General features: G+C 40.0%; 1 protein-coding gene across 2 annotated transcripts in view; it reads right to left on the bottom strand.

The window, feature by feature from the left end:
• Ubp1 (upstream binding protein 1) overlaps positions 1 to 23,735 on the bottom strand; it is a 51,037-nt gene that overhangs the window by 10,886 nt on the left and 16,416 nt on the right. Inside the window, exons 4-10 of one of the 2 annotated variants that reach the window (XM_038321778.1) lie at positions 17,545 to 17,621; positions 11,761 to 11,866; positions 11,029 to 11,135; positions 8,754 to 8,906; positions 8,555 to 8,665; positions 8,019 to 8,126; positions 1,890 to 1,993 (exon numbers count right to left, since the gene is read on the bottom strand). In XM_038321778.1, coding sequence (XP_038177706.1) covers positions 1,890 to 1,993; positions 8,019 to 8,126; positions 8,555 to 8,665; positions 8,754 to 8,906; positions 11,029 to 11,135; positions 11,761 to 11,866; positions 17,545 to 17,621 — 766 coding nt within the window. The remainder of the gene's footprint in view (positions 1 to 1,889; positions 1,994 to 8,018; positions 8,127 to 8,554; positions 8,666 to 8,753; positions 8,907 to 11,028; positions 11,136 to 11,760; positions 11,867 to 17,544; positions 17,622 to 23,735) is intronic. The other variant, XM_038321779.1, reaches the window with a different exon arrangement.

Here is a 23,735-nt window from a genome sequence, read left to right as displayed (position 1 = left end):
AATAAGAATACAACACAGTAGGGTACAGAGATGGGACAAAGACAATGACAGCACCACCATATGTGAGGTAGTCACTCAGTGAAAAGTGTCCTCTTGAGTTTATACAGGTTCCAGGAAAATGGGGAAGATATGCATTTATTTAATTAGGAAAATATGTAAAATTAAAAAGATAAATAGCTAAACATAACTATAAAACACTCTAATAAAACAGGCTATAAGAAAGTGATCCTAACTAAACAAACAAATCTCCCTCTTTAATATATCTATTTGGATGGAGGCACAGAAACTTTTCAATATCTACCCATGAGAAATGAGGAAATGAAACAAGCACGTGCCACTATCCTTGTGAGTCTAAGGTATAAAGAATCAAAGGTATAAGGCATAAAGAAAACTGCAAATAATTTCAGAGAACAGGCACCTTCCCATTCCTGAGCAGGGTTCTTCTCTCAGGATCAGCTTTCCACCACCTTGACCTTACATTATTCTCCGTTCACCAGAACCTAACCCCCTTCCAACAGGAATTTTTCTGGCCATATAAATATCTTAGCACCAAGGACCATGCTGGAAATACAATGGGCTCTCAGGAAACATACAGATAATCTAAAATATACAATTCAAAGCTCATCTCTCTAAGATCACAGCCATTTGCTAATACACCCAGACAGGTAACGTAAGAGATTTCTTGTATGCTACACATTGGCTCACTGGTACCCCAGTCTATGATATTTTTTCTACTTGGATTTTTTTTGTTGTTGTTTGGTTTGACAGACAAGGTTTCTTGGTATAGCCCTAGCTGTCCTGGAACTCACTCTGTAGATCAGGCTGGCCTTGAACTCAGAGATCTGCCTGTCTCTGCTTCCTGAGTGCATGAATTTTTCTACTTGTAGACAAAACCACTACATGAAAACAGGTTCCTGGCAGTTATTCCATCTCCAAAGAGAAAAAACAGATTTTGTAATATTTCTTACCAGACCCTGTCAACAAGATTAGAGATTATATAAAGAGAACTTTCCCCTGCCATCTAAAGCTTTTATAATTTTTCTACACCATAAAAAAAACTTACTTCTGAACTACTGTCCTCCAGCAAGGCAGCAGATGCTGAAGACTGACAGCGGCCTTAGGCCTATGTAGCTCCCACTCTGAGCTCCCTGGACTATCAGCTGTGAAAGCACATTCAACAAAATCCAGAGGTCCTGATTTGAAAGCCACTGTAGTCTTTTTTTTTTTTTTTTTTTTTTTTTTGCTACTACCACCAAGATCTGCACCTGCGGCGGCTCCACCCGGGCCCGCGCCCTAGGCTTCAAGGCTCACCGCAGCGGCCCTTTTTTTTTTTTTTTTTTTTCTTTTTTTTTTTTTTTCACTGTAGTCTTAAGAAAACCAAAGATCCTTTCTTTAATCTTAAATACCCAACTAAAACTACACTGAGAAACTATAATACAAAACAAACAAACAACAAAACGTATGTCATGTGGTAAACTTTGTGCTTTGTCATCAATGCAATCTTAACATATCCATATCAGCGCTTCATGTCAATTGCTCACCCTATGTCCATAACTGTGTACCCTGTTAGTGCTTTCTTAAATCTCTCAACGACAGTTTCCTGCCTCTACCTTAATAAGAACTCTTCTTCCCCTTTGTTCAGATAGGGTCTTGTATATCGCCCTCAGACTCACAATCTTCCTGTTTCAGTCCCTGGAGAAAACTCCACCCCCTCCCCTTTCTGCAGTCACCATGTTGTCAGAGTGCATGTGACTGGATGCACAAAGATGCACAAAGGTGAAGACTCATATCCCATCACCTGACACAGACACACATAAATGAGGCCGCATGGAGGGGGACTCGCAGGAACAACGGGTAGGTGCAAGCACACGGCCACACAAACCAGATACCTGTCTGGGATACTGCACGTGCTCTGCTGTGAGGAGGTGAAAGTGGGCGCTGGGGAAGGGCTGTTATTCACATAGGCTGTGGGGGTGTCGGGCCACGGAGAACACTAAGGATAGAAACAGAAATGAGTTAACAACATGCTTCTTAAATGTGTGGAAGAAGCACTTGTGTAATCTGGTCTCTAACTGACCCAATGCAAACTTATAAACCACAAGATACCTGGTGCCTATTAGACATGTATCAAATTTACCCTGTGCAGCAAAAGACATTTAGCTTAAAGATAACCTGAGTGATGATAGCAGCAAAATTTATCAAGACACTTGAAATATATTTGCTTTCTAAAAGCACCCCCCCCATACACACACACACACTTCTTCCTGCATCTTCTGTCAGGTGCTCCAACAGACACATCTCAAGGTTTAAAAATAGCAGACAAGGGATTCACAAGCAACATCTGACATCACACAGTGATCTAGGTGTGGCTAGGTCCTGTTTATTGCTCATATGCCTGCCCAGGAAGCAGCCTCATCTTATTACCTTGATATAAATAAGATTTGTTGAACAGGCTAGCACACAAGCACACCAACTGTGCATGTATGCTGTCAGGGTGAGTGTGTGTTTTCTGAAAGGGATATGGTGGATTGAATATCTCTCAACCTTAGGAAAAATTTTGACAAGAGACAGAGCAAGATACAGAAACACACTGTTACAGTTAGCAAAACTAAATAAGCCAAGGTCCAGAGCATGCTGAGCAGGCTAAAATAGTCAAGTAGAAACCTTCCCTTCTGAGCTTCACAAATAGCTACCTAACACCGGGTATTTCTTTCTACAACTATTCTGTTGAGGATGTCAGTTTCAAAGGTTCTTCTTTATAATCAGCCGGTTCCCATTTGAGAAAAAGAAAAGTATGGCATCTGACCTCAGCACTGGTGTTTAAGACTCTCCAGAGCCAAGCAAATGACAGGAGAATAGCCACTCCTGAAATACGTGATTCTAATGACTAAGAGTTTTTCTCCAAGTAATGTGGCTTTCAGTTCTTGCTTTAACTACTATGATCCCCTGGTAGATACTAAATCATCTACAAAGATCACTGTCTAGCTGTAGAAAATTCAAAAGGAATGTCAAATCTTGAATGATACCGACAAATGTTACAAATTTTGTTTAGATAACATTTGTCTATGAACAAAATTTCTCATACCAATTTCAAAAAAATCTAAGCTGGGCATGGTGGCACACACTTATAATCTTAGCACCTGGGGGGATGTTCCAGGCCAGCCTAGTCTCAAAAAAATAAGGAAAATCCAAAAATCCATGTCTATTTTTTCTCTCTATTTGTTTATGTATACAGTATTCTGCAGCCTAGAAAAGAGCACTAAATCTCATTACTGATGGTTGTGAGCCACCATGTGGTTGCTGGGAATTGAACTCAGGACCTCTGGAAGAGCAACCAGTGCTCTTAGCCACTGAGCCATTTCTCCAACCCCCTATATCTGTTCTCTTTATTCAAGATGCATTTACAAAGAATTTTTTTTTTTTTGGTTTTTTTGAGACAGGGTTTCTCTGTGTAGCTTTAGAGTCTGTCCTGAAACTTGCTCTGTAAACCAGGCTGGCCTCAACTCACAGAAATCCACCTGCCTCTGCTTCCTGAGTGCTGGATTCAAGGGCATGCACTACCACTACTACCCAGCTGAAATTCTATATTTATTAACTGTACTTCAAAATTTGTATAATTGACTTCCAGGTGGTAGTCAGGTGGTAGTAGTGCACGCCTTTAATCCCAGCACTCGGGAGGCAGAGGCAGGCTGATCTGAGTTAGAGGCCTAAGAGAGTTCCAGAATAGCTAGGGCTATACAGAGAAACGTGTAGTGAAAAATCCGAAACAATCAATAAAAAATATATAACTTTTAATAAAGTGGCCCTAATGAGTTTTTAATTACAGTATGTATGTATGTATGTATGTATGTATGTATGTATGTATGTATGTATGTATGTATGTGTCTATGTGCATGCACATCTGCCATGCCATGTACGCAGAGGTCAGAGGACATCTGGGAAAGTCTGTTCTCTCTTTCCATCACTTGAGTCTTGGAAATCAAACTTACTTTGCTGGGCCTGGCACCATATATACCAATTTTTAATTTCCTACCTAAGCTTAATCTATAGTCATAAGAAATTTTAAAGGTTAAATTCAAGTCAGGCATGGTAGCACATATCTACAAACAGGCTCAGGAGGTGGTGGCAAGGAGATCAAGTTTAAGGCCAATATCAGCTACATAAGACCCTAACTCAAAAACAAAATTAAAAACAACAAAACCTTTTCCTTCCCATTTATGAAAATCTACTGTAGTCAGGAGTGGCTCATGCTTGCATTCCAGAATTTAGGAGACTGAACGAGGAAGATGGCCACAAGTCCAAGACTAGTAAGACTCAGAAACCCAGAAACTATATTGTAGAGAGCTGGGGTTACTGGGTTGGAGATGGCTCAGCAGTTAAAAGAACGTGTTTTTCCAGGACTCAGATTTGGTTCTCAGCACCCATGGCGCAGCTTGCAACCACCTGTAACTCCACTTCCAGAGGATCCAACGCCCTCTTCTGACTTCCTGAGCACTGTACACATGTAATTCACAGACATTCATGCAGGCAAAATGCTCATATACATAAAATAAAAATAAATAAATCTTAGCCAGGTGGTGGTGGCGCATGCCTTTAATCCCATCACTTGGGAGGCAGAGGCAGGCAGACGTCTGTGAGTTCAAGGCCAGCCTGGTGTACAAGAGCTAGTTCTAGAACAAGCACTAAAAGTTACACAGAGAAACCCTGTCTCAAAAAACCTAAATAAATAAATAAATAAATAATAAAAATAAATCTTAAAAAATTGAAGTTATCATAAAAAGACTTCCAGGCATAAGGGTATAATCACATTTCAGATAACATTTAAAAGGAACAGAACACAAAGGTGAGAACAATAGATGATAGGAATAAAATTCAGTACTAAACAAAAGAAATATGAAATGTCTGTGATACCTCGATTTTGTGGGCTACTTCCTCCAGATTAAAAATAGTTTTAAGTTTTAATATTTTTTTGTTTTTGCTTGGTTTTGGTTTTTCAAGACAGGGCTTTTCTGTGTAACCCTATCCTCAAACTAGCAGAGATAAATAAGTTTTAGTTTAAGAATTATAAATTCAGATATTCAGCATGCCATGAAATACTTCCTTTGCAACTGTTCAAATTATAATGAAACTTTTGGATGCCAGTTTGAAAACAATCAACAGAAAAAAATCATCTTGTTCAAAGTTTTCTTAGCCAAGTGTTAAGAGCGCTAACATGAAGCCCAGAGCCTAAACTGAGGCCTCTCCAGGCAAGAGCCCACCCATGTCTTAACAGCTACCCAGCATGGGCACAGGTAAGGAAAGAAAATAAATCCCCAGTATTCCTCACATGGACCACTCAAAAGAGAGTAAAGTCACTTCAGAGACCATTCCAAGACCACCACCTTGCAAAGCAGAAAATGGCGTGATTGGTCAACTCTAGCAGTGGCCTTACTACAGATTACATTTATTCCACATGAAAATACCTGTTGTTTTAAGAGTAGAGCCCTTTTGGCCTTACTGAGTATCACTTTCTCCTCAGTTCACACAGTGTGAAGTGCCCGTGCCTGTAACAGCACATCTAACCACGGGAGCATGGACTGCCATTCTACTCCATGCAAGAGATTCCTGTTAGACCACCCTTCTCCTAATAAAAATATTATAACCAAACATACATATCTACATAACTCTTAATATTCAAAGCAACATCTCCCCAAATATACCTTGGGAATTACTGCCAGCTCTTTGAGAAAATAGAGCTATCTCCAAACAAGTTGGTGTGACATAGTGGAGACAGCATGCTTACTCACCGTACACTCATCTAGTTCATATTCACAAATTTAGATGCTTTTATTATCAGAAGAGGAGTATTTAATCTGGGGTTTTGTTTGCTTTGTGGGACTGAAGAGCAAACTCAGGATCATAAATGAGCTGGGCATGCATTTAACCACACTAATGGTGCCCACAGCCCATGATGCTGTTAACAGCAAGCTGTAGTACAGTGCTGATGTTCCTGAAGTCCCTGCCAATGGTCTGGACCTGTGCAGTTCTGGTTTCAGTGTACTGCAAATTAAGTATTTTCCCACTGAGATTAAAGAATGAGGACACACTGTCATCTGCACACTGTGGCAGCCCAGGAGTAAGCCAAACATCAACAAACACACAAAGGGTTTGTTAGACATCATCTCCTGGGAACTGGCAGGAGGGAAAATTCAGTTTGGGACCCTGTCATTCAGCACGTTTTAGATTTATCAAGACTTCTAGATATACATCTTTATAATTGAAAGTCCAAAACTTGCAAGAAAGGTTGCTCCCAGCCCCTTTACAGGGATACACGAAGTGCTAAAGCTATGTTCTTGGTTAAGGGATTCACGATCTGGATCCTGCATTTTGAGAACAGGTTTCCAGACTGTAGTCTAACCAACTCGAGAAGCATCATACCCAAACCAAATGCAGCCAGGGGCAGGCAACAAACTTAAGAAGATGTGAAATCCCAGGCGTGAACTGCTGACGTTTTGCATATTTTAGACTTAAGAAGCAGTAAGAATTTACTACTGACTTCCTCATTTTTGGATTGGCTCTAGACTAAAGCAGATTTACCTGTCAATCACACCAGAACCAACTTCTTTAAATTAGACAAATTGTTTATAAGTCAAGTTATAAAGGCAAGTGACTTAAGATCCCAAGATCCCCTCAAAAAATGTACTAAGAACATTTGAAGGTTTTCAGAAGAATTAGGAGTTAATAAAACATAAAACTCGAGAGCAGACATTTGGGGAAGGGAGCATTTAGAGGTTCTGACTGTCTCCGATTTAAACTAAAAACAACCCAGTTTAAAAAAAAATGCAAAGAATCAGGCGTGGTGGCTCATACCTGCAATCCTAGTATTTGGCAGGCTGAGGCAGAAGGACATGCCAACCTGAGCAACATAGTGAGTTCTAGGCCATGCTGAGCTAGTGTTTAAAAAAGGATAAAAAGATGAATGAATGAATAAATAAAAGAAAATGCAGCATGTGCTCCCAGTGCCCTGGGATTCAAGCATGCATAAAGAATCATTTCAACATTGCTTTAAAATGAAAATGATGTCCCTGTGATAGTCCTTGTGACATTGACCTTCAAAGTCCACAATTAATCAGAGAATTATAAAATAAAAATCCATTTTTGGGACCCTAATAATACAAACAGTGCAATAATGAACAGAGTACTCAAAACAGTTATTTTAAGAAATTCTTTAACATTTCTCCTCATATTTAATTAATAAGGGTATATAAGCTGATTTAAATCTGAAATCAGAACAATCCTCTGTGGACTGCTGGACAGAGTTGTGTTATAAAGACTTGCTATATTTAACCTGACAAAGCTCAATCAAAACCTTCACTATTTGTTCCAGAGGGTTCTGGGGTTAATTAAGTGCAGCAAGGTCACCACTGTGGTCTGAAGCGTTACATCACAATGCAGGTGCCAAGAGGAAACACTACACAAAGATGGTTTTTACCAGTGCTGCCAAAGAGGCTTTTAAAAGCACAGACAGACACACATTCTTATAGTACATGCAGGGGAATGTGACACAGAGTACTGCACATGTTAATGTCAAGCTTGCTGCCATCATTTAACTATCTATAAAATTTTCTTATTAGTTATACATGTTAAAAAAGCAAAACTTTTCTTAACTACATAAAAATGATTTAAAATTAGTCAAGTAATTTCAATTATCCTGAAGGAGTTGTGTGTGTGAAGGGGAAGAAGGGAAGGGGGAGGGGATGGGAACAAGAGAACAAGTTGGAAAACATATCTCTGAGTGTCGTTCCCTCCAAAACCACCCAATATGGTCAACATCATTTATGCTTTGTTTTAAAGTGTTAGATTTAGGAAATTTTCCTCGATGAGGAACAAACAGAAAGCAGAAAGTCTAAACAAAAGCAAATTAAATCAAGACATGGACATAAAAACAATTTCGGCTTTACTTTTCCATGAAGTTGGTCCTATATCTAACACTGCACAAGGGTTCTTGCACAATGAAAAGAGAAGCAGAAGTCCCTTACACTGCCTCGCTTTGCCAGAGAATCACCGTAGTCTGCTGGCAAAGTCCGCTTGCTGGACTTTTTCTGCTCATGTTCAACTGCATCTTCAATTATAGGCTCAAGCCTCATCTGGACAAACACCAAAGATTGGGGTCAATGTCTTTTCATTATACAAAGAAAGACCTAACACCCTGTTTCATGTCTTTGTGCTCAATTAAACAAATGTATGACTAACAGGATTCAAAGTTAAAGAAAATGCAAAACCCCAGCAGTGACAAAAATTGGACATTCTAGGCCCCCACTTAAATCTCTTGTCAATTGCAAGGTTTTAAGGTCTGAGACCTCATTGGGATTTCAGCATCTTCATTCAAGATCCCACCCAGGCAAATTAACTCATAAAATCCCCAAACTTATAAAGACATATGCCCACAAAATCCTCTGAATATCAGATCAATCCACCACCCAGCCTTCCCAATCCTTATGTTGCAACACTTCTGCAAGGTCCTGCTAACACACAAACCTCCTTGTTTCCAAAGCCAAATGCTGAGCTGCATTACCTCTGTGAGGATGGTGGTGTCGTAAGATGGCTGATACTTTTCTTTTTCATGAGCTGTTCTCTTTTCCATCTTTTCTCGGTCAGTTTTTTGTTTCCTATCTGCACCTTTAGGCTTAAAAACAAAGTAGATGACATCATTCATCTGGCTGTACACAACTTTAAAGGAAAACTGAGAATCCCTCCTGGTTTTCATTGCTTACTTTAAAGACTTTGATTTGGCAGCTAGCTGAGTGAAGATGATCTGTGTATTCTCCATTTTCATTCTGTTTAAAGGTGTCAACCTGGATCCTAAAAGGCACTCCCTTTTCACCTCCATGCTTACGTGGGGTGAATTCTGTGCTGATGCAGTGTACCTACAAAAAAAAAAAAAAAAAAAAAAAAAAAAAAAAAAAAAAAAAAAAAAAAGCCGAGCCACATTCAAAAACTTTCCACTGAGGCTCTATTTTATTCCTTTTATTCCCTCATGGATGTACATACAAGATCCCTTAAAATACGAAAGAGTCAAATTATCTCATGAATTTCCTGAGTTATTCTGAATACAGGCCTCCTTTCAGAACTCCTGCATCTCTGAACTCACTGGCCTCCAGTAACCGGTTTCAGTGCCTCTCCTCTCGCGGTGAGGAAAGCACAGAAGCAGCTGCGCACTGTCACTGCCTTCACCCCAACAACACGCTCTCTCAGACCCAGGGTCCTCCACCCCTGCCAGACAGCCAAGCTTGCTACTGCTTCTCCAAACACACCAATTTGTGATGCTTTGCCAGGCAATTTGCAGTCCCTAAAGCCTCATTACTTATTCAATTTGTATCTATTTAAACTCTCCAGCTCAACCTTTCCAAACTCTCCAGCTCAACCATTCCAAGTTCTGGAAGGATCTTGGGTCAAAATTCATTTTCACCAAATCCTGTCCCCCACACCACTTCAGAAAACAGCCTAAGGATACAACATGAAGTTAGCAAGCAGCAAGACCATGGTCATTTCTGACTGCCACAAAGGCATGCCCTCTTCAAATGATATGCAATGTGAAAGCTCACCTCTAAATATGATTTTCACAGCCTGAGATAAGGCCAGGCCTTATCATTCTTTTTACTACAAAACTGATTATTCTATTAGACAAACACTAATAGCATGTGATAATATTCAATCAATATGAATCATGTCATCATCATGATGGGAATATTTCATAGACAACCCAAATACTGAATCCTTAGAGCTGATGCAAACACAGCTTACTTAAGCTAGCCAACAATTAAATGGCTATTCCCTTCTATATAATGACTACCTACATAGTAAGTTAAAATTCCAACGCTTACAAATTTGCACACACTACATATTACAGTTATTTTTGGGTTTTAAATATGTAATCACATTATATCTTGGATACACAAAAAATGTTTATGGGTAAAATACAGTAGGGTTTGCTTTAAAATATGCCAACAGTGCCTGGAGTGGCAGTGCACAGCTCTGATCCCAGCACTCAGGAGACACAGGCGGGTGGACCTCTGTGACAGGATGGACACATGAAAAATCCACTCTCATTATCTCTTCATTTGTGGAAGCTTTAAAGTTTATGAGCTTTAAATAATGTTTTAAATAATGTTATAAAAAATTTAAACCTAAAACTTTTTTCAATAGTATCCTTTTAAATGGCAGTTTTTGTTCTCTATTATTGTGAACACCAATAAAAAAATAAAATTAAAGACAGGTGGTGGTGGAAAACACCTTTAATCCCAACACTTGGGAGGCAGAGTTCAAGAACAACCTGGTCTACAGAGTGAGTTCCAGGACAGCCAGAGATACACAGAGAAACCCTGTCTTGAAAAACAAAACAAAAATTAAAAGCCCAAAGGTGTGGTGGCACACTGTATATGGCGAGCTCCAGTCATCCAAAGCTACAAAGTGAGATCCTGTCTCCAAAATAAACAAAAAAACAAAAAAGATAATAATAATACTGCCAAGTCTGGTGGTGCACCTTTAATCTCAGAACTTGGCAGATCTCAGCCTGGACTACATAGTGAGTTCCAGGACAGCTATGGCAATGTAGAGAGACCCTGTCTCAAAAAGCAAAACAAAGCAAAATATAACAAAAAAATGTATTACTATTACCCAATGTCTTTTATGTCTATGACTAAGCTAATAAACACATTTTCACTGTATGTATTTTTTTTTTAAATAGTGTATTTTTATTTTTTGTGCATTGGGGATTTGCCTACAGGTATGTCTGTGTGAGGGTTTCAGATCTTAAGAGTTACAGGCAGCTGCTACCTGCCATGTGGGTGCTGGGAATTGAATTCGGGTCCTCTGGAAGTGGAATCCTACTGCTCACTTAGCCATGTCTCCAGTCCCTTAACTGTGTGTATTTTTTGTTTTAAAAAGCATTACATTATAATTTACAAATAAGAAGTACTTTCATGAGACAGGAATTCAACCTTCTAAATGACTTGGGCAGTATGCTTCTAACAACATAAAAAGGCAAACCTGAATGAAGGCAGATGTGCGCTTTGCAGGGTCCCACAGAAATTCAACTGCATTTAACTGGCTTGGATTTGTCCTTGTGTCAATTATTCCCACAGACATTGGAATATCTGTATGTTCAAACACAAGTTACAAAAAAAAATGTATCCATTTTAAGTAATTAAAAGTTTTACAATTTGAGCCTGGTGTGGTAGCACACTCAAGTACATTCCCAGCTATTTGGGAGGCTGAGGTATGGGGGATGGCTTGAGCCTAGAGGTTCAAGCACAGCCTGGGCAGCATAATGAAACCCCATCTCAAAACAAAATAAAACAAAAAATCAAAACAAACAGAAACAAAACAAACTTAAAACTTACTATATTATGTTCTATGGAAATAATTAATCCATGTTGAACTTCCCTTCAACGTTCTCCGAAGTCAACCTTGTCTTCAATATCAAATCCACCTAACAAAAATCACAGTTTCTCCTACCACGGCTTGTATTTCATTTCATTAAGAATATGATGGACGGTGCCAACTGAGGTTTAAGATAGCTTCAAAATCATACAGTTCCTGGTGGAGGTTACTGTAGCACCACAAAACTACTGCACTTTCAAGCATAAAACAATTCTTAAGACACAGATCTACTAACACAAAAGCTGCATCCACGCGATGAATTTTTACATGGTGCCAACATGTTAATGGACATAGCTACACAGCACCTTCATCTCCATGGTCTTTGACAGCCACCTGTACCTAAATCAAGAAGTCTGTCTCCTGGGCGGTTCCACCTCCAGCCTTCAAGCTGCTGATGCTCTGTATACTGTAGCCGTCTGTCATGGAACACCACCCTTATGATACTCTGTGAAACAAGAGAGGAAAGTGAGCATTTCAACCACTCCAGCTAAAAGGCAGAACATAAAAACAAACAAACAAAAAATATTAACCAGTAGATGAACATTCAAAACCAGGTTCTGCTTTAAATGCTCCTCTGTGTAGTTGGGCATCATGACTCACACCTAAATGCCAGCCCTTGGGAGGCTGAGGCAGGAGGACTGCTCATTCTGGGTCACATAAACAGTTTCAAAGCCAACACAGGCTATATAGTGACATCTTAGTTCCAAAATAAAAGAAACTCTACCTTTCTACTGTGAATCTTTCTACTTTGGGATACCTGGTTTATGACACACTTACTTAGCTACTAGGAATTATAACTAAATATTTTGTATAAAATTAATTTGTTTTCCCCCTGAAACAAGGTTTCTCTGTGTAACAGCCCTGGCGGTCCTGGAACTCCCTTTGTAGACCAGGCTGGCCTTGAACTCATGGAGATACAGCTGAGCACTGGGATTAAAGGTGTGTGCCACCACTGCCTAGTTAAAAAGTTTAATTTATAAAATAATTCAATACTATAAATTCAAAACTCAATGTATATAACCATGAAATTAGTGAGTAGGAATTAGATTTCTATGAGAAAATACCAGCTGCCCAAAAGAATTATGAAAGATGAAAAATATCATAGATACAGATTGATAACCTCTGACACAACAGTAAAATGTATTAATACCAGCTGTAATGACTCATGCCTGAAATCCCAAAAGTTTAGAGGCTGAGGCAGGAGATTTTAAGATTGAGGCCAGCTAGGCTACATAGGCAACTGTCTCAAAAACAATAACTGCTAAAAATTTCCCTAAAAAGACAAGCTGGTGAGGTGGCTTAGAGGACAAAGGGCTTGCAGGTCACCTAAATTCAATCCTGGGAACCCACATAAAAGTGGGAAGAGAGAGGGGCTGGAGAGATGGCTCAGCGATTAAGAGCATTGCCTACTCTTCCAAAGAAAGGTCCTGAGTTCAATCCCCAGCAATCATATGGTGGCTCACAAGCATCTGTAATGAGGTCTGGTGCCCTCTTCTGGCCAGCAGTTGTACACGCAGACAGAATATTGTATATATAATAAATTTTGTTTTTAAAGTGGGAAAAGGGCTGGAGAGATGGCTCAGAGGTTAAGAGCATTGCTTGCTCTTCCAAAGGTCCTGAGTTCAATTCCCAGCAACCACATGGTGGCTCACAACCATCTGTAATGGGGTCTGGTGCCCTCTTCTGGCCTTCAGGCATTCACACAGACAGAATATTATATACGTAATAAATAAAAAAAAGTGGGAAGAGAGAATTGACTCCATAAAATTTTCTTCTAATTTACACACACACACACACACACACACACACACACCCAAAAATTAAATAAATCAAAAAATTACAAAAATAATCATTCTAGCTGGGCCTAATGAGTCATGCCAGTAATTGTTAACTACTTGGGAGGCTGGAGGTCAGAATGAGGCTGGCCCAGGCTCTAGAGTGAGGCAAGGTCATCCTTCACAACTTAGTGAGTCCCTATCTCAAATTTTCAACATATAAAAAAAGTAAAGTAAAGCCTGATAGCTCACACCCGTAGCCCAGCAATACGATACCACAGGAAGTCTGAGGCTTGAGCTACACGACGAATGTCAAGCCACACAAGTCCACCAAAAAGGGTGGTCATGATGGGAGTGGCTTGAGGTAGAATATATAAAACACTGGAAGGGAAATAAATATTCTGAGTAAAAGGAGACTTTACCTATAGAATTAACGCTAGATAAAGGGGCCAACTACCACGTGAAGGTGGCACAGGCCTGGAATCCCAACACTTCAGATGCTGAGACAGTAGGATCAGGAAATCTAAGTTGGTCTAGGCCATATTACTGAGTTCAAAGCCATTCTGGGCTGAATAAGGAGTCTTAGGTCAGACTAGGGTCCAAAATTAGACCCCATCATTCATAAATAAAAAGCAAACAGATATAGCACATCAAACATGTTCAACTCAACTTCTATACCACCTCTGGCAATATACCATTTAAGTCCCAGGTACCTCCAAATTTAAGTTGTACAAAGATCACAGGGCCAATAAACCTTAAAAGATGTGATTTTTTTTCAATAAATTCATAGGCATCCATGTTCTCTTTTGTTATTTTGAACCATCGCAACCTGTCTCCCCCACCAGGACTAAACCCAGGGCCACTGAGCTAAATCCCCAAACCCCTCATCCATATTCTTAATTCTACACCCTCAGGATATAATTGGGTATATTCTAACACATTTAATAGAAAAAAATCATACAAGTGGCTTATCAACTGAATGGTGAGCTAGAAGTAAAATCTCTTAAAATGAACTCTTTCTCAATCAATGAACTCAGTGTTGATATAAACTAGTGTGATGTCAACAGGACAGACCCATCTGTTTGGTTTTGGAAACAGCTCCTTTTTTATGGATTGCCAGTGTCGCCTGTTTCTTCACTTGAGTCTGACATATTGTTTCTGTATGTTTTAATTTAGAAGTAAACCCAAGGCAGATCAACAAATTAAATGATTAACCTTTCATACCAAATTAATCTGACAGGCATTTTAACTAGCTCTAGAAAATCTTTTTAAACACATCTCACCTATCTAACTAGCTATTTTTTCAGTCAGGGAACTACACCTTAAAAAGCCAGTTTTCAGTGACAAATAGAAAGTATTTTAGAATTGACTTTTCTAGTGTTTTGATAGAAATTCAATTTGGCATTTGGTGTGGATGTCAAACTGCTATATTTCCTCAGAACATCAGTAGTCTTAGTTGATGACCTAAGCAAACATGAATTAGTGAACTGTATAACCCGGCATATACACAAGGAACTCGGGTATGAGGACAAGAAACACAGATCAGCAGTTCTCATTGCCCAGGGCTTGCTCTTGTGCAAGACCCAAGCTCCATTTCCAACACACACATGCAGGCTCACAACCACCTGTAACTCCAGCTACCAGGGATCTTCTGGCCTCACAGGACTTTTGCATGTGTGAGCATGTGCACGCACACACACAAACAAATTTAAAATAAAATCTTTGCAAAACAGAGGACAAAGGGGAAATAGGTGAAACAAGACTGGAAAGTTGTTGGTAACTGTTTATGCTGACAAGAGACACACCATTTTTCACATAACAGGTCTATGTGAATTCACATAGTTCTCTAGCTCTCTCTAGCTCTGGGTGTATTCAAAGTTTACAATACAAAAGTTAAAAAGCCAGGCCTGACAGCACAAGCCAGCAACTCTGCTCTTAGGAACTGAGGTATGAGCACTGCAAGTGCAAGGCCTGCATGGTCTACATGGGGAGCTCAAGGAGGCTTATTCAAATTGTTACAAGGTTAAACATCCAATGGAGCTGCAAACTGGCTCACTGAGTACTTGCTAAGCATGCATGAGGCCCTAGGTTCAATCATTAATACCAAGAAGAAAAACAAAAGCCAAACAAAAAGTTTTTTTAGCATCTGGAGACATGGCTCATCAATTAAGAGCACTGGCCAGGGGGCTGGAGAGATGGCTCAGAGGTTAAGAGCATTGCCTGCTCTTCCAAAGGTCCTGAGTTCAATTCCCAGCAACCACATGGTGGCTCACAACCATCTGTAATGGGGTCTGGTGCCCTCTTCTGGCCTGCAGGCATACACACAGACAGAATGTTGTATACATAATAAATAAATATTTAAAAAAAAAAAAGCACTGGCCATTCTTCCAGAGGACCCAGGTTTAACTCCCAGCACCCACATGGCAGCTCGCAACTGTCTGTAACTCCAGTTCCAGGGGATTCAACTCCATCACACAGACATGCATGCAGGCAAAACACCAGCGTACATAAAAATAAATTTAAAAAGTTTAAGATGTTCTAACAATTTTAGGGATTAGAGATATAGTTCATTTGGTAGTATTTCCTTAGTATGCATGAGCTGTGGGTTCAATCCCCAGCACCTATACACAAGCAGTAAAATGTTACTCACCAACCACCCCAGCACTCACAGGGGAGACAGAAAGAGCAAACTCAAGGTCATCCTCAGGCTATATGATGAATATGAGACCAGTCTGGGCTACATGAGACCTTGTGCCAATATGCATGCTTGCATGCAGGCACACATACAGACAAGCTTCCCTTTTGGAGCCAGTTTTAAAGGACTCAACACAAGACATATCAAATATACTATCAATTTTATTACAGAATCTCTAATAACAAATTTTCAACCTTTTTACGTGCATATTTTTGGTAAAAGCAGTATGCTAGTTATCAGCATTCACAGTGACAGAAAAATGCAGTCTTATCTCCCATTTAAAAAATTATTACTAGTGCCGGACAGTGGTGGTGCACACCTTTAATTCCAGCATTTGGAAGGCAAAAGCAGGCAGATCTCTGAGTTTGAGGCCAGCCTGTCTACAGAGCAAGTTCCAGGACAGCCAGGTCCACACAGTGAAACCCTGTCTCAAACAAACAAACAAAACAATAATGAAAAAAAAAAAATCAACGAAAAGCTGAGTGGTGGTGGTGCACGCCTTTAACCCAGTACTCGGGAGGCAGAGGCAGGCGGATCTCTGTGAGTTTGAGGCCAGCCTGGTCTACAAGAGCTAGTTCCAGGACAGCCACCAAAGCTACAGAGAAACTCTGTCTGGGAGGGGGGGGGGGGCAAGCCCTCAAAAAAAAAAAAAACTCAACAAAAAGAATTATTACTGAAGTATTAGCAAACATTTATCTAGCCTGTGTGAGATCTCAGTTTGGTCCCCAAATATTGCAACCAAACATCAGGGGAGCTGAGCTCCACAGCCTCCTGCTGACAGTACAACTTGTACTTTCCCAAAACGTACTGCCTTTAACACTGTGGTATCTCTAACAAGCCCTGGTACACAGGCAGACAGGGACTAGAAGGACTCACCCCAGTGTGAGATTGAGTGTATTCCTTATCTGAAGATCAGCTTCAAGGCTGACTGGACAAGAGCTACATCTCTTATATGTAGGATGACTGACATCCTCAAACTGAAATTTCAAGTTATACTGAAGAAAAACTTAAAAAGTGAAATGAAAGGATCTTAAAAGTTTTAAAGTAACATATTTCCAAATTAAAGGTTTGGCTGGTCAGATGACTCAGCTGGTAAAAGTGCTTGCAGCACAAGCCTGATAACTTAGGTTTAATCCCCAGAACCCAAATCAAGTTGAAAGGGAAGAACAAGTTATCCTCCAGCCTCCACATATGGTATGTGAATACCTGTGCAGGAGCTGTCTCTCTCATAATAATAAATAAATAAAACTGAAAAGAGTTTAGTTGTGGTGATGGGTTTTGCTATGCATAACTAAACTAACTTTTCTACTATTTCCTGGTTCCCAACAACTGTAATTTCCATGTCACACACAAGTAAGCAAAATATAGCTTAAAAAGCCAAAACTTCTAAAATAGTAATTTTTCTAAAGGTATATTTAAAAATTTTTTTATAAAGAAGCTTGCATCAATGGCTTAGAGGTTAAGGTGCAATTTCCAGATCCCCTGTGGTGGAAGCAGAGAACCAACTCACTCCATCCTCAGGGTTCTGTGGTGGTTGCACATGCACAAATAAACACATATTTAAAAAACAAACAAAAAACCTCTTGCATGACAACAGCCACTTTTATTCAATCACCACAGACTCCATTACAAATTAAAACAGACTGTCCTTACCTTTACTAATTTTCCACTGATCTCAGGCATATCTCCCATTTTGCGATTATCCAGCATCCGAATTTCATAAGATTGCCCTAATTTAAAGGAATTATGTATCAAAAACAATCCATGTAAAGAACATCACTCTATTCTATATAACTTAATGGTCCCTCAAGATATATAACTACATGACATTAATTAGTGTATCAAAAAAAAGCATATTCAAGTTGATTTTTTTTCCCCCCTGAGAAATAACACCATTCTGTCCTTCTAATCACAAATGAGATTGTCAATTCGCTTTCATTGGCCATCTCCTGGACTATTTTCTGCATATGTATACAAAATTAACTTTCTGCTTTTCTGAAATATTAATTTATACCATAAAATTTGTTTTATTTTTCGAGACAGGGTTCCCCCCCCCCCTTTTTCAGTTTTCTCAAGACAGGGTTTCTCTGTAGCTTTGGTGCCTGTCTTGGAACTATCTCTTGTAGCCCAGGCTGGCCTTGAACTCACAGAGATCTCCTGCCTCTGCCTCCTAAATGCTGGGATTAAAGGCCTGTATCACCACCACCAGGCATGAAATACACTTTTTAAGCTATAATTCATGTGGTTTCAAACATGTTCAGAGCTGTGCAACTATCACTACTACCAATTTTAGAGCACTTCATTATCTTAAACAGAAGTCCAAACCCAGCGTAATCAATTCCTATGCTCCCGTCTATCCCCCTAAACTTCCAGACAATTACTAATCCACCTTCTATTTCTAGGGACTTGAATATTACAGATATTTCACAAAAACAAAAACATAATATGTGGGGTTTTGGAGGTTGCCTTCTTTCAATTAATGTAATGTTCTTTTTTCCTTTCTATGGCCAGATAATATTCTACTGCAAGAGCAGACCAAATTATTTCATCCACTCATCAAGTGATGTATATTATGTGTTGTTTTCCAATTTTGGGGTGACAATAAATGGTATTGTGAACATGGACAAAGTTTTTTTGTATGGACCAAGACCAATTTTAATCTGGGAGCATCTCTGTGTTACTAAATCTAAGTCACATTTGCCCACCATGCCATTTGTATACATACACACAATTTCTACACACTGATCTAGAGCACTTAGAAAATTAGGGATAAGCTGCTACAAAAAATTAACCCTGAGGAGCTGGAGAGACAGATTGCTCAGTGTTTAAGAGCACTTATTGTTTTACCAAAGGGTCTGAGTTTGGTTCCCTGTACCCATGTCAGTTGCTTACAACTTGTTCTAGCTCCAGGGGCAATAGTACTCACATCCACATTATCTACAAAGACACACATATGCATGCACAGAGTTAAATGTACCCAAATTAAAAAAAATACTACTTCTGGCTTGTTATTAATAACAATGATGGTATAATTTGGTATAAACTGCCATCTGAATTGTAGATTTTAACTACCAACACCTTACCAATCCTGTTGGCCTACAGAAAAATATGCAAAGGAGACACTAGACCAGCAGTTCTCAACGTGTGGGTCATGACCTCCTCAGAGGTCGAATATCAGATATCCTGCATATCAGATACTTATGTTACAACTCATAGTAGCAAAAGTAGTTATTAAATAGCAATGAAACAATTTTATGGTTGGGGTCACTGCAACATGAGAAACAAAATTAAAGGGTTGCAGTATTAGGAAGGTTGAGAACTACTGCTCTAGATCATAGAATTATCAACACAAGGTTACCAAGATAGTCAAATCACTTGAAAACTGGTGAGAAAAAAACAGTTTAATGGTGTAGGTGGTTCTTCTGTTTGTTGCTTTCATTGGTTAAATAAAGAGACTGCCTTGGCCTTTTGATAGGACAGCCTTTAAGTGGGTGGACTAGACAGAACAGAATGCTGGGAAGAAGGGAAGTGTGGCAGACACCATGAATCTCCGGCCTGAGACAGACATAGGTTAGAATCTCTCCTGGTAAGCCACGATCTCGTGGTGACATATAGATTATTAGAAATGGGTTGAATCAAGATGTGAGAGTTAGCCAGTAAGACGCTAGAGCTAATGGCCAGGCAGTGATTTAATTAATACAATTTGTATGTCGTTATTTCAAGGGTTAAGCTAGCTGGGCGGCCAGGAGCCGCTCCTCTTACTACAGATTGGCACCTAACATGTGCATAGTGCATTATTGAAATATTTCTTAATTTTTAAACTATTCCTTAAATTTGTCCATCATACTGAAAGACTAATAAAAGCATATATGACAAGAAGTTTTAAAATTTTAAACTAAGACACAGATTGCAACATATTTAACAACAAGTCTTGATTTTGAAAACAGTAACAATTTTTTAAAAAAGCATAGATGCAGGTTTGAAAAAATAAATCATTACACACATAAAATTACACTGAGCCTCACAAGAACTTAGGGAATAAAAGTTTTGTTTTAGTTATTTGATTATTCAAAATGTTGAATAGGAGGGGAAGTGGGAACTTGGATTGGTATGTATAATGCAAAAACGAGTTTTCTTTTTTAAAAAAATAATTTTTTTTAAAAAGGGGAAAAATGTTGACTAAAAAGTCAACACTGGTGGGGTGAAGCAAGATGAGAGCTTCAGGCCAGCACGAGCTACTTAATGAAACACTGATTTGAAAAAGTCAAGTGAGCAGGCCGCACGGAGGTGGCCCACGCCTTTAATTCCAGCACTTGGGAGGCAGAGACAGGCAGATCTCTAAGTTTGAGGCCAGCCTAGTCTATAAAGCGAGTTCCAAGATAGCCAGGACTGTTACACAGAGAAACCCTGTCTTAAAAATCAAGCAAAGAAACAATAACAACAACAAAAAGTCAAGTGGGCAAAGAATGATTTCATACAAAGGCAGACTAAATAGTCTCTCTAGAAAGCAACCTGCTGCATGTACCTGTCAGTAAGTTAAATTGCAGATCTTTAGCATCAATATTGTGACTAATTAAAGGGGGAAAATACAAGAGAGGGACTATTTTAACTTGTGTTACCCTCAAAGGGCTGCCTGTTCAATACTCAAGCACTCACAAAACCACCAACAAATGCCTGGCATTCCCCATGGTAAACACCAACGAATCAAAAGGGCATGTGAACTACAAAAAAGAAAGAAGGAGGAGGAGGAGGAGGAAGAGGAGGAGGAAATAAAAGTGGGGACGGGGGGCTGGAGAGATGGCTCAGAGGTTAAGAGCACTGCCTGCTCTTCCAAAGGTCCTGAGTTCAATTCCCAGCAACCACATGGTGGCTCACAACCATCTGTAATGGGGTCTGGTGCCCTCTTCTGGCCTGCAGGTATACACACAGACAGAATATTGTATACATAATAAATAAATAAATATTTTTTAAAAAAAAAAGTGGGGACAGGGAATGACAATTGAAGACCAAGAGAAGTCAGTCAGCACCCATGAGAGGAATAGAGTGCTGTCAGTCGTCCTATCATGTGTTCATAACCACTGAGCCATCTCTCCAGCCCCTATCTTCTGAATTTGCCTTCCACACTGTGGTATTTTTCTTCTTTGAGGGTTTAGTAACACAAGAGAACTGCCATGGTTGAGAACTGCTAGTCGGGTGTGGTGGCACACACCTTTAATTCCAGCACCAGGAAAGCAGAGGCATGCTGATTTGAGTTCAAGGTCAGCTTGGTCTACAGAGAACAACCAAGGACAGCCAAGGCTACACAGAGAAACCCTGTCTCAAAAAACAAAAACAAAACAACAAGAAACCGAAAGAAAACACAACTGCTAAGTGCTAGGATGAGTCCATATCCTTACCTACCTCTTGTTTTGAGTACTCAGACTCTAAACCGGCCTTTCTCACATGGATTCCAAAGATGTGACAATGTCCATGTGATGTGGGAACTCCTTCAGCCAATAGCCTTTAAGGTACTAGCCCACTTTGGGCATGGTATTATGTACTGTAAGTGCAGATGAAAAGCGTGAGCAGCCCTCTTTTCTGTTGGATTTGGTTCCAGTTCTCAGTGCACAAAGGACAGCAGATAGCTATCCTTAGTGTGAGTTTATCCCCAAATAAACATACCTTTGTTATATTTCATTCTGGGCTATTATGGATCTCTTTGGTACTACTACATCCATGTGGCTAAGTTTAAGCATATAAAAAAATTAATTTATTTTTCTTTTCTTTTCTTTTTTTTTTTTTTTTGAGACAGGTTTCTCTGTAGCTTTGGAGCCTGTTCTGGAACTAGCTCTTGTAGACCAGGCTGGTCTCGAACTCACAGAGATCCGCCTGCCTCTGCCTCCCGAGTGCTGGGATTAAAGGCGTGCGCCACCACCGCCCGGCTAATTTATTTTTCTTTAATGTGCACGAGTGTTCTGTTTACTCATTTGCTGGTGTCCAAAGATGAGAAAGACTACAACAGATCCCTGGAACTGGAATTATGAATTGTTGGAGCAGGTGTGTGGATACTGCGAAGTAAACCCAGGCCCTTCCTCTGCAAGAGTATCAAGTGTTTTTAAGGGTATTTAAGTATTAAGTGTTTTTAAGTCCAGCATGTGGGAGAAAGGGGCAGGCAGATTTCTGTGAATTTTGGGCCAGCCTAATCTATACAGTGAGTTCCAGGTGAGCCAGGACCACAAGTGAGACCCTATGTCAGAAAAAGAGCGGCAGATATTCTTAGCGGCAGGACTACCTGAGGTAGATGGCTCAGTCAGATGCCACGCCTCTCCTAAGTGAGAATGATGCCGTGCCTCTCCTCAGGGAGACAGATGCGATGAAGCTCCAGCCCAAGATGGACGTACGCTAGAATCTTCCCGGTAAGGCACCACTTTGTGGTACTACACAGATTATTAGATATGGGTTAATCAAGATGTGAGTAAGAGGCTGAAACAAATGGGCCAGGCAGTGTTTAAATGAATACAGTTTGTGTGTTGTTATTTCGCGTGTAAAGCTAGCCGTGTGGGAGCCGGGTGGTGGGATGCAGCCTGCCGGCAATCACTACAGAATGGAGCTAACGTGGATACCTGAATCCACAGAAAGCTTGAGAAAGCTTGGGAAAGAATAGAGTAAAGCATGTTTTCTTGGTAGCAGCAATTTCTCAGGTCTGCTCTGCTTGCTAGAGGCAAGCGTGCGCTCTCATCTAAGAGAGGCTTCCTGACTCAGCTTTAGCTGCAGAACCGTGCAGCTCTTTTAAGAGGTCCTGCCACCAAACACTTAAATGGTGTTGATGAAAAGCTGAACGTGTTTTTCGGTTTTCAGCCAAAGCAGGAAAAAAACTGCGCCGTTTTAAAGTGCCGGCTTTCTGGGCCGTCCTGCCAAGGCAAATTCTGACTCTTTCAGGCAGGCAGTCTGAGTGTGGTCTGTGAGCAGAATGCTACAGCTTGCTTGCTAGCAGAGACCTTGAACCGCCACAGAGTTGTGGTGATAAACATGGCTACAGCCGGTACCTCTGCCACGAGGCTGGAAAGCTAAGGAATGGGCTGGATCCAGCCGCCAAAGACATGGCTTTAGTCCTATATTGCTTGGTAAATTAAAAACTCATGTGATTAGAAAAAGAGAGAGATATACCCTAAAGATAGATTCAAAGACGAAGAAAACCTCTAAATGGTTTACTATGTGTTAAAAATATATGCATGCTAAAGGTTAAAGTTCTTAGGGTAAAAAAGGAAGAAAGTAGTTGGGTGTGGTAGTACACACCTTTGATCCCAACACTTGGGAGGCAGAGGTAGATTGACCTCTGTGACTTCAAGGTGTGGTAGCACACACCTTTAATCCCAAAGCCTGGGAGGCACAGACAGACAGATCTCTGTGAGTTCAAGGTATTGTAGCACACACCTTTAATCCCAGCACTGGGGAGACAGAGGCAAGTAGATCTCTGAGTTCAAGGACAGACTGATCTACAGGGTTATCCCAGGACAAAAATATACAGAGAACCTGTCTCAAAAAGTAACAGTAAAAATAAAAGAAATTGAGCTTAAAACAAAGCCACACAAAGATGGAAAATACACAGAGAATCTTGATACTGTATGCTATTATGTTCTCTTTGAATTGTTTGAATGCTGAAGAAGGAGCAACATCTGCTAAAAGATATCTGCTTATAAATGCTGCTGAACTAATTCAACATAGATATTTTGAAAATACCTTGACTTCAGAATTTGGATCTAAGGATATGATACTTTGGAAAAGAGATTCTTCTTTTGTCTTTACAGAAAATGAGACTCTGTGGATTGCTTCTATCCCAATATGGTATGATAGACCACGTCCTC

Source organism: Arvicola amphibius, chromosome 3, assembly GCF_903992535.2.
Source record: "Arvicola amphibius chromosome 3, mArvAmp1.2, whole genome shotgun sequence".
NCBI classification, from domain to species: Eukaryota; Metazoa; Chordata; class Mammalia; order Rodentia; family Cricetidae; genus Arvicola; species Arvicola amphibius.
Note: the sequence above shows the minus strand (reverse complement) of the source record. Positions and strands in the feature narration are given on the sequence as shown.